General features: G+C 41.0%; 1 protein-coding gene across 1 annotated transcript in view; it reads left to right on the top strand.

Annotated features, from left to right (window-relative positions):
- Window positions 1–7,476, top strand: part of LOC103177813 — a 30,595-nt gene extending 23,119 nt beyond the window's left edge. The window contains exon 6 of the mRNA XM_007892163.2: window positions 6,432–7,476. Within this exon, the coding sequence (XP_007890354.1) occupies window positions 6,432–6,489 (58 nt within the window). The 3' untranslated portion in view covers window positions 6,490–7,476. The remainder of the gene's footprint in view (window positions 1–6,431) is intronic.
- The last annotated feature ends 4,874 nt before the right edge of the window (window positions 7,477–12,350 follow it).

Raw genomic sequence — 12,350 nt, 5'->3', positions numbered from 1 at the left:
CTTCCAGAATGCCCACCCCAACTACAGGAGTCCTGTAGCTCAATGATTAGAGCACTCGCCTCGCAAGTGAGAGACCTGGGTTTGATTCCCAGCAGGGTGAAACCCTGGGCGAGTTTCCTTACTCCACACTCCTGTTTACCTACCAGTAAGTAGGAACCCAGTTGTTAGTTGATTGAGGGATTGCTTTCCCGGGGATAATATTTCCTTCAAAAGAAAATTGGTCACTTAATCCATGACTGCTTGTGGGACAATTGACAATTGTGAGTGTTTTGCCCACAAAATATACAGTCAATTCACTTTACAATATATTCTGTGAAGCGCTTTGAGACATCTTGAAGACATGATCAGGCTCTGTCAAATGCGGGATTATTGTTGTTCTATCTTCCATTCACAGCACCAAGCTTTTTTTTTAATAAGTCCATTGACCTAGCTTCAACAACTCTTATTGCCAACCTGTTCCAGTTGTTAATTGCCCTCTAGGTAAAGAAAAAAACTTCTTGGTATTTGTTCTGAAACTGGTGTTTGCAACTCTAAAGCTGTATTCTCTTGTTCTACTGTTTTGGTGCAGCCTCAAATGGATTTACTTTTTAATCCCATTTTAAATTTTATATACAGTAACACTAAATGTCCCCTTTCAAGACTGATAGCCATTATAAAGAGCTCCGATTGAAGGGAACTATGTAAATGCAGGAACATTTCACAAGCATATATGAATAGTACACATTAGACCCAGTCAAAGGTCAATGCAATACAATGTTTTCAGCACTGGAACACAGCAGTGTCCAGTGTGTGATGTATATTGTTGCCATTCTGCATGTTCTCAATTTTTCACATGGGAAAATGTTGCTGAAAATAACTACGGATAGTTCTTTTAAAAGTGTTAATTAGCTTTTGCTGCTTGCTGCACTCCCTTTGATCAGACATTGCAGAAAGGAGAGCTACTGGCACATGCTTGTACGTAGAGAAAATAATATTGGGATAATGAATGCCGTGGGGACACAATAAGACAGTAGCAAGGATTTCAGAGGAATTTCTATATCTCGAGAGGCTGAGAGGCTGATTAATCATTTACCAGCCGAAAACATGTTCTTTCCTTAAAATCAACTTTGATATGATATGTGGTACACGGGAAAGAAAAGGTCAATCTGAAGAAAAAGAGACCTAAAATCTCTTAAGATTTAGCAATGAAATATTCACAGGAATCTATAGAAATGAAATGTTCGTTCATTGTCTTGTGTGTAGTTATCCTGGGAATTATCATATAATCCACACGAATAGTAGTTTTTAAAGGTTATTGCTATTGGTTTTCTGGCTTTACATGAGGCTACAGAAGAAGGTCGGGGTGGGGGAAGGGTGGGGGTGGGGAATTTACATAGATTTACATGAAATGTACAACATGGAAACAGGCTATTTGGCCCAATTGGTCCATGCTGGAATTTATGCTCCACAAGTCTTCACCCACTCCTTACTCCCTTACATACCCTTCTATTCTCTTTTCCCTCATATCTAGTTTCCTCTTAAGTGCATCTCTCGTATCTGAATCAAACACCCCTTCATGCAGTGAGTTCCACAATCCCACCAATCTCTGCGTGAAGTGGTTCCTGCTAAATTCTCTTTTAGCTCCCCTAGTTGCTGCCTTGTTCTTGTGTCTCCTGGTTATGGACTCCAAAGTAAATGGGAACAGCTCGTTTATAATAAAATATCCTATTATTCTAGGAGAGAGATATTGGATACCACTGGCGTGGGTTAAAAGTGATGGATACATAATGTTGGATACATAAGAACATAAGGATACATGACATAATAATATATGAAATGCTAGACAACCAAAGTCCATTTAATTCCCCTTCCACCTTCCTGGCGGTCGCATGCACATATGTCCCAAACTACCTATGTACTATATCCATAATGTTGCTTCCTAAAACAAAACTATCGTATCTGTGTTTGAAGAAATCAACATTTCCTGCTTCAACTGTCTCCCTTGGGAGCCTTTTCTACAGGTTTACTATTTGCTCACTGAAATAGTGTTTCTGTAGATTTGTTCTGAATTTACCCCCATTTTAATTGCAGGCCATGTCCTCTGGTTTTATTATTCTGGACTAGTTGAAACAGCCTGTCATGTGTTGCCTTTCATGGATAACACTATGAGGTGGACCATGAATCAGTGTGGTAAAGAGGGGAAAGGATCTCTGTTCATCTTTATTATTCTAGTTACCAAAAGATAGAAGAACATTAAATGGGAATGCGGACAGATGGCACTGGAAATGTCTGCATGAATTTAAAAAGGGTTTACTCCTGTTCAAGCTGTTAGTGATAGCTTCTGCCGTCTAATGTTATATCATTAGTGCTGTTCATTCAAATGCAGTGGAGGGTAAGCCACAGTCTCTCATTGTTGGATATCTGTTTTGCAGCAGCTGGTGAAAATTACAGTCTGGTAGTGCTGAATAAATGATTATGCAGAGAAAGTGTTAAATGGCATGAATCTGTTTATTAGGCAGAGTTCACGATCTGAGGAGAAAAGTGCAAGATTGCATCTCATTATATGCATTTAGCATTTAATTCAAGCAATCAATATGAAAGCAGACAAAATTACCTTTTCCAAATAATTAGTTCCGGATACTGTTCATTGTTGATTTTAAAATTCCTTGCTGAGGAATACTTAGAGAAAGGATAACCCAGACAATCACGAATCATACAATCATGAATCTATGTAGCAAAAAGGCTAAGGAGAGCGTGGCAGAGAATAGAAAAAGAGAAGACAGAAATGTAAAATATTTATATTGAACGACTGATGTGAGTTATGTGTATAGTTTTCTCCACACTTAAGATATTCAGCCTACTCCTGCATTCTATCAATCTTTTAGTTGATAGCCTGGCACAGTTGGTAGCACTCTGAGTTAGATGGTTGTAGGTTCAAACTCCACCTCAAGCTGAAACTCACTGTGGGTGTGCTGCATTGTTGGAAGTCTTGCCTTTCAGACAACAATTTACGTTGTTGTAGCCCCTTTCACGCGGGGTAGTGTCCCGGAGCACTTCACAGTGGTGCAGCTGCCAATGAGCCAGGGGGAGAGGGAGAGAGGGTGGTGACCATAAGCACGATCAAAAACATTAAAGATCAGATGGCAATATTTGAAAAGAGAATGTTTCTCTTGTTGTCCTGTCCACACCCCCCAGATAAAATCCACACAGTCACTTGCCAATCCTGTAAAGTGCGCTGAGACATGTTGATGACATAATAAAGTTCTATATCAAATGCAATGATTATTATATTCACTTGGAATTTTGTAGCAGCTCTTATGTTCCAGACAGAAAAACAATTGTCTGTTGTTGTCCAAGCAATTCTGATGATGATTCTCTGGACATAATCTTGATGCCTAGCATTATCGCAGTGTTATTAGAGGCATGAAGCACATCATCTGCATCAAGCCTAGTTGCCTTCATGGCATTGGCCTGTGCTGCACTGAGCTTGTTTGTAAAGAGAGTACAGCATTTACTTAAGGAAGGACGATGAACTTTTGACTTTATGTAAATTTCTGAATCACAATTTCCAAAATGATTTTGAGGCAGGGGAAAGAAGGCAGCATTGAGAACCAGGTTTGTGTGCCTGAGGATATGGTTTAATCGGTCCATGTTTCCAATTTCCTGTATTATGTTTGAGAAGTGCAATAGATCACCAACAGAGATGTGTCACATCTGTGGGTTTTAAACAATATGTGGGCATACAGTTTAGACACAGGTTTAGAATTAAGATGTCTTATTTGTTTCTCAACAGTCACTGCTGGCAGGCAAGCAGCTTTCTGTGTTTTTTTTCAACTTGTTTAGAAAATTCTTTCCAGGAAATAGTTGAGCTGAGTCTTAGCTTTCAGTTGCATATTTGGCAGAAAGAGAGAGAATGAACGGAAACAATGCAATCTCAACTGGTAGCAGATTGAATAGGAAGTTTAGGAGTAACGTGAAGGGCACTGTTGAAATGCAAGTTGTTATTGGTGCTGTATGTGTGAGGGAGAAGGGAAGATGCTGTGTGTTCAGACCTGACTTAAATATTCTTCCTCTCCCCGTATTTCTGAAATGTTTTTGAGCGGCTGCTTAATTGTAGAGACTTTAGCAATTCCTACTCACACAGCTGGGTTTGAGTTTGCATCTTGAAGGATGAATTGGTTTAATTACAGAGCATATTGTATAAGCAAGAAATCACTGGCATACTTCATTGAAAATGGACATGTATCTGGTTCGAGTCCCAAAAATAAGCATTTGTGCTGCCAAGTTAAATCTTGCGTTGCTTCCTAACCTATGATTTTCTCAATGGGCACCAGTGACATGTTCCCATTTCATGTCCTGCAGTTAGTGATCTTTTGAATGAAGCCACATCGATTTGTTTGCAGTAGGACCTCCTGCTGATGGAGTTGGATGTAATAGTTTACACCCCCATTTTAGTTAAGGACTTGTTGTCAGATATATCTGGGTACTTGGCAAATCTCAAACCTTTTTTACACATAGTTTGATGCTATGATGGGGGGGATGGAAGGGTTGGTGTTCTGGAGGATGGGATCAGATGGACTGAAGGGCTTTCTTCTTCTGAAACCGATCTGGTGATGTATTTTTTGTAGAAAGCAAATTGGCCTGTATTAGATTTGTTTCAACAACAACTTACATTTATTTAGCACCCTTCACGTAGAGTAATGTCTCAATGCACTGTACAGAGGCAGTGCCAGATCACCAAGCAAGGAGAGGAAGGAGATTTGTCTTTAGTCTGACTGCACTCTGATTTCTTAAAGAGCAGCAATTAATGTAGTAACTTTACCTGTAGCTCAGTGGTTAGAGCACTCACCTCGCAAGCGAGAGACCTGGGTTTGATTCCCAGCAGGACGAAACCTTGGGCAAGTTTCCTTACTCCACACGCCTAATAATACTCCCTCAAGAAAAAAAACAATAATAAATTGGTCACTCCAATCCACGACTGTTTGTGAGACACTGCTGTGCGCAATTGGCTGCCTCGTTTCGCCCACAAAAAACATAGTCAATTCGCTTTACAGTGTAGTCTATGAAGCGCTTTGTGACGTCTGGAAGATGTGAAAAACGCTATATCAAATGCAAGAATTATTATTATTATTAACAACAGCAACAGCAAAATTACATTTGTATAGTGCCTTTCACGTCGGGAGGTCGTCCCAAGGTGCTGGTCAGAGTTACGGACCTGAGCTGGGGGTTGGGTTGGGGGAGGGTGGAGGACAGGGGGGGGAAGCAGGGAGATCGAAAGCACGGTCGAAGAGGAGTGTCTTGAGGTGAGCCTTGAAGGTGGCAAAGGAGGAACTGCGGGATGGAGTTCCAGAGGGTGGGTGCAGAGTGGCGGAATAGCCCACCCATAGTGGGCCGAGCAAGGCGGGGGACGTAAAGCAGGCCGGAGCCTGCTGAGTGGAGGGAGCGAACAGGATGGTAGGGAGTTAGAAGGTCGGAGAGGTAGGGGGGAGCAAGACCATGGAGAGCTTTGAAGGTGAGGACCAGGATCTTGAATTGTATCCTCTGTGTGATGGGAAGCCAATGGAGCTGGGCAAGGATGGGGGTGATAGGGTCGGGGAGCCTAGTGCGGGAGAGGACATGGGCTGCATCAATTAAACTGACATCAATGAAATGCTTTACAACGTGGGAATAATATGCACTCCAGGACAGCTGCATGATGCTAGAAATAATTGTTTCATTGAAAGTAGGTCAGAAACAAATAACTTGTATTTTTCCGATTTTGCATTGGGAGTCGTTTCGTGATGATAATAATAATAATCCTTGCATTTAATCTCGTGCGTTATCATTGAGATGTCACAAAGCGCTTCACAGAATATACTTTATAGTGAATTGACTGTATATTTTGTGGACAAAGTATATTGATTTCTTGCATATCTATGAATTCTAATTGTTCTCCTGGCCTGTAAGACCATAGAACTATAGAAATTAACAGTACAGAAGAAGGCTGATCATCCCATCATGTCTGTACCGACTTTTAAGAGCAATCCGTTCAGTCTCATTTACCTGCCCTTTTCTCAAATTCCTGTGGTATACCATTTTATCTTAAAATTTTAAAGTGTCCACAATTGTGAAAAGTTCTTAAATCCAGTCCTGATTTGAATGAACTGACTTCCAAATAGAGACTGAATTAAACAGTGTCTACATTTGTGTGCATTTGTAAATTGTAAGACGAAATACATCAGTTAGAAGTTTGGGTTTCTGGTGTCTGCAACAATAAAACAGTAGAAATGTAACAAATAAATTTTATTATTTTTAAAGTAGCCAATTGTTTTGCTGGTGTAAACTGTGGAAGCATATGCGATGGAGTGAGATTTTCTTTACACTTTGGAGGGAGCAGGTCAGTTCTATCAGTAAAATGCTAGATGTGGAGCTTGATGAACAGTATAATCATTTCATTTCTTTCCTGTCCTCAGACTCCACCGCAATGCAGAAGTGGCACCTTACTTCATCTTCGGAGATCATGCTGGATGAAGAGTCCATCCATCAGTAACGTGACATAGACTAACTTTTACTGCCTGCTTTGATTTTTTGATTGTGCAATTTTGCCTAATACGTACCTGCATACAGTTTTAGATAAAGTACAGTAGGTGTATGAATAATGACTGAAATATTCATGTGTATTTTACGAAGAACTGCCTGATACCTCCCTGGTTATTGACAATCACTGACATATTCACAACTCTCTTGCATGGATCTCCCAGGGTCATTTGCTTCAAATGTTAATTGTAATTGTAGGATGTCGTTGTGCATAAATTAGCTGTGAAAGGCTTTGAGACGTCTCGATGACTTGTTAGGGTACTATATCACCTGCATTATTTACTTTGATGAAGAAGGGGTTATAAGTAAAGGAGAATAAAGAAGTCCAGCATTTTGTACAATGTCATACTTCTGTGCTTCATGGCAATCTGCAAAGTTAATAAATCTTTATAGTAAAGAAGAAGGAAGACACTCTGGCTCAGTGGGTTTTGCAATGATCAAGAAGATCTTAGGTTTGATTCTCTGTATGCACTGAATTAATTTATCTTGTGCAACTACAATGGGGAAAATCTAACTGGGCTCTTACTCCCCTGAGTTAAGGAGCGGAAAAAACTCATCTCACTCCCCATTTACGATAACTATGCCCCGCTCGCACAGGGAGCATCTCTCGCAAATTCAATATCACAAAATCCTTACACTTTCCATATATACCTTGTTACATCTTCCTCCATCTAGTTTGCAGATGCCCATCCCTGAGAAATCCACCTGCTATTTCAGATGATTTTATAGCATAGGCAAAAATGTTAAATGTTCTCATTTTTCAGGCTAAACTCTATTTTGTAGGTAAAGTTTTTTTTAATTGAACAAAGAACGGGTGAGATTCTGATATATTTCTGTCCTAATTTCATGAAAACTAAAGAGTAATTTCCCAGTGTTTTATTGTCGACCTGGGTTAGTCTGACCGGCACTGCCTACCACCACCTCCGCAACATTGCCAGACTCTGCGACTGCCTCACCCCTCAGGCTGCCGAAACCCTCACCCATTCATTTGTGACATTAAGGCTCAATTATGGAAACTCCCTCCTCATCGGCCTTCCCAACTCTTCCCTTCGCAAGCTGCAGATCATCCAAAACTCTGCAGCTCATGTACTCTCACACACCAGGCTCCGTGACCCCATTACTCCCACCCTCGCCCGACTCCACTGGTTCCTCATCCCTCAGAGGATCAAATTCAAGATCCTCGTCCTCACTTTCAAGGCCATCCATGGCCTTGCTCCCTCCCACCTCTTTGACCTTCTGACTCCCTACTAACCTGCCCGGTCTCTCCTCAGTGGGATCCGGTCTGTTCCATGTCTCCTACCCTACCATCGGTGGCTGGGCTTTCAGCCTCTCTGCCCCCACACTGTGGAACTCCATCCCACGGTCCCTTCACCTTGCTTCCTCCCTTGTCTCCTTCAAGGCCGGTCCCAAGACGCTTCTCTTCGATCGTGCCTTCAGTCGCCCTCCCACCTCTCTGCTTTTCCTCACCCCTACCCCACCCCTCCCCCATGCTCGGGTCCTGACCCCTGACTGTCCAGCGTCTTGGGACCTCCTCCCAAAGTGAAACGCGCTCTATAAATGTAATTTTTTTGCTGTTGTCTGAGCATAATTAGTCTGCGTTAGCCTGAGCATATTCTGCGCACACTGTAGAATACGCTGAGAAGGAGCATAGCAAGGTGCAGCTGCAGGAGGCTAACAGGAGGCTAACAGGTAATTTGATAGCAATAAGCCAGACAATCAGAATGTTTCTGATATAGGGTTAAGAGACAGGATTAGGAGAAGTGGAGTTTTGTGTTGTGCTCTGAGATGCTACCCTGCATGAAGAGCACCATATAATTACAAGTTGTTGTTGTTGAGTGTATAAACACTGGCAAGGACTAGTTGACCCGAATGTAATTCTATGAATGTAATTTATCATACTCTTGGTATTATTTGGTCTAGTGCACTAGTGCTGGGATCGATAGGATAACTGGAATATATGAGACAATTCTGTTCAGATCAGGCTTTACTATCTTTTCATGCGGGCCACACGATCCACATTTTGTCAGTGGAGGACAACAAAATTACATTTTCAGAAATGGTATTATAATTTGAATGCAAAACACATGCAAGAGTTGTGAAAGGGTTACAGGTGTGTACCAAGCCTTAAAACCTTGCTATAGCAAGATTAAATGAACGTTGCAATAACGAGTTTAAATGAAAAGAAAATCGAGTCCATTCTTCTCTAAATACTGATTTATTTGAGTATACAGTGGGCATTACATGACTTGATTCAGCTACAGAATGATGAGCAACAACAGTTCGTGGATCATGTTGCTTGCGTCCTTTCTAGCAACAGGCTCTGTAATCCAATTACCTCCATCATCACCCACCTCTGTTGGCTCCCCATCCCCCAAAGCATTGAGTTTAAGACCCTGAGCCTCACTTTTAAATCTCTCAACGGTCTTGCCCCACCCTAGCTCTGTGACATTCTAAAACACTACCAACCCACCCACTCCCTCCACTTGGCAGGGACTGACCTGCTTCAAATTCCCACCCCACCTGCTCCACCACCGGTGGTCAGACCTTTGGCTTCTCTGCCCTATTCTCTGGAACACCATCCAAGAGTCCATTTGTGTCGCCCTTTTGCTCACCTCATTCAAGGTCCATCTCAAGACCTTCCTCTTTGACCATGCCTTCGGCCATCTTCCCATCCCCACCCCCTTGTCACCACTCCTCCTGACTCCAACCCTCAGCTTGGGTGCAAATCCTCAACTGTCCAGTACCTTGGTATGTCCTCTTAATGTGAAAGGTGCTACATAAATGCAATTTGTTGTTGTCTTTGCATTAGGGTTGCACCAGTGCCCATGATCATTTCTTTTTTTAAATCTCTACTGTGCAGTGTCTTACGGATGAAAACTAGTTCATTCATGAGATGAATCTCCTCTCTGGTGGCTGTAAGAGTATCGAGCAAATGTGTTCAGATTGTCAGTCTGCAACCCATCTCCTAAAGGACCAAGTCTGCAGATATAACTTCTCCTAATGTAACACCCTCATGAGAGTCAGTGATTGCTTGCCTGTGACAATGCTGCTATTTCTGAAAAATGGATATTGCTCTGTACTGATTAAACTTGGATCGAACTGTCTGAGGATATCGTACATACGCAGTCGGTCTGTCTAGAATAGGCAAGCTCATTGGTGTTATTTTACCAGGACTACAATTTTTTGATTTGGCAAAGAAGCAAGCCATTTGGTCTAACTCATCTTTGTCAGTGTTTATACTCCACCTGAGCCTCCACTCTTCCTTTTCCCCCTTTCCTATACCTCTCTCTTCTCCCCATGATTAAGTCAAGATTCCTCTTAGATTTGTTTTGCTACAATCACAGAATGAGTTTCACATTCTCCAGCCATTATGTGAAGAAAGTGTATGTGGAGTTTAGCTAGCCAGTGATGAACACTTATTGATTTACAATGGAGTCTAAAATGCAGGTTGGGCTAACAACCCATGATATTCAAACATGTGCCTTTAATTATGGAATCAATGAAAAGGATGTCAGTGGATAGTTATTTATCACGGATTATAGTTACCCATGAGGTCTTTAATAACACTGGGCTCTATAGACCCAACTGTTTATATAATCTACAGGATTTTGCTACAAACTGTAATGACTGTATTTTGTGGGCAAATGCAGCCATTGATTGTACACCACAAACAGCCATGAAATGAATGACCAATTTTATCTGAGGAATTGTTGTCCAGGACATTCGGAGAAGCTCCTTTCTCTTTTCAAGTAGTGCCATGGGATCATTAATGTCCAACTGAACAGGCAGATGAAACCCCCATCTCTTCGGAATTGTGGCACCTCTAACAATGGAGCACTCCCTGAGCCCGACATTATAGTGTCAGCCTGGACTGTGACTTCAAAGTCTCTACATGCAGTTTGAACCCACAACCTTTCGACCCAAAATGACATCAACTGAGCCAGGCTGACACCTAAATTACTTTTGCAATATAACATTGCATGACTGTCTCTGAATATTCCAGCTTGTTCTTTTGAAGGTTATAGAAGTACATTTTGATAATATGTTCTGTCTTTTATTAATACATATGTTGTATAAATAAAATCTATAAATGAGATTTGCACAACTTTTACTTTTGGTTATTTAATTATTCAGGCACAAATCATTAGGCAGTTCTTGTATTGCTGTGTTGTAAATGACCTGAAAGGTTCTGGAAAAAAGTGAAGCATTACTAAATTTAAAGGCTTTTACAAAGTTTATTAATCGGGCAGAACCCCCTACCCCCATCAGACATAATTAACTTAAGGAGGGGGAAGAATGTGATCAGATTGGTTGTAAGTTAGATAAACATTTTCATATTTCAGTTTGTTTAGCACCTGTATTGTGGGGTGAAGAATGTGGCATAGGATGTGATAATTATGACTTGTAATAATGATAACACATTCATCATCAAATCGCGATCAAACAGGTCAACAACTAAAGATGGTGTGACAACCGTCCCCCTTCCTTTCCCTTTCAAATTTTGGGGCAATGATTTGAGTTGGTCGTCCAGGGAACATGGTGTTTGAGTGATGCTCCAGGCGATACAGACCCAACTGACCCAATTGAGTTAAGAAGTAACACTCAAATCCACATACAGTACTTCTGATGGTGGTTCAGACCCAACTTTGGGTCCAACCTTCGTCCTGAAATTGGAGAAGAGGTGTTCTCACCTTAATTTACACATTCAACCACAATGTTTGGAGTTGTGTTAAAAACCACATCACATGTTGAATTTTCCACTCCGCTTTTTTTTTTGGTGGAATGGCATGTTTTACTGTGCTGGCAAGAATCTTCTGGCCTATGGTGCAATCAACAGATACTGTCCCATCTTTCACTTGAAATCTTTTATTATTATTTTAATAATAATAATATTTTTATTGCAGGGATTATTATTATTGTTGGATACTTATTAATAAATAAGAACCAATTGACTAAGACCAATAGAAGGGGATCAGAAGGCAGAAAAAGCAGGAAGGACTGGGTAGAGGGTTTTTGGTGTGACTGATTTTGTAACTGGTGAGCTGAAATAAAAGAGTATTCTACACATTATTGAGAACATAACAATTATTATTCCTGACCCCAGAATGAAACACCCCATGTTGCTTTCAAGGCAGGCCTGTATTTCAAATGCTGCCTTGTTGTTGATGGTGTATTTAATGGTATATCATTACAACTGAATAGTCAGTCATATGTGATATTATGTCTAAATAAAAGCAGGTGGTGTGATCCAAGGCAAGGATGTGTTCTGTGGCCTGGAGGGAAACATGGCTGTTTTGGAATGCATGAAAAACATTTTTTTTCTGCTTCAAGGAAAGCGAAGGTCAAGGGCTGTTTGTCCAAGGACTGGACAAGAGTATTCAATCAAGATTTATAAAGTAACAGACAAGGGTCTCTAGACATTATGTCAACTACTGGAGTTACAAGGCGTTCAGCACCTTCACTAGAATGGCTGAATAAATTGCGACCCACTTACAACACTTACATGTTGTAATGCAAATCTCTTTACATAGTGACTCCAACTTCATGGATAGACAAGGCAGAAAGGCTTGCTGAAAACAATGTTTCGGAATATGTATACGGTGAGTGAGTGAGAATGATTAACAAAGACTCATAATTTTCAAACTCATTGAGTTTCAACAGTTCAGGCTCAGTTGAGTCATGGAGAAAAACATTATTGCCCATTTGATTGCCAAATGGCCTCTTTAAAGCTCTCCCTGTGTGGAGTGCGCTGCATAAGTGCAAGTTGTTGTTGTCCCTGCACTTCTATAAATCTA

Source organism: Callorhinchus milii, unplaced genomic scaffold (genome assembly GCF_018977255.1).
Source record: "Callorhinchus milii isolate IMCB2004 unplaced genomic scaffold, IMCB_Cmil_1.0 Scaffold1, whole genome shotgun sequence".
NCBI lineage: Eukaryota > Metazoa > Chordata > Chondrichthyes > Chimaeriformes > Callorhinchidae > Callorhinchus > Callorhinchus milii.
The sequence above is the reverse complement of the archived record's forward strand: the minus strand, read 5'-3'. Positions and strand labels throughout refer to the sequence as shown.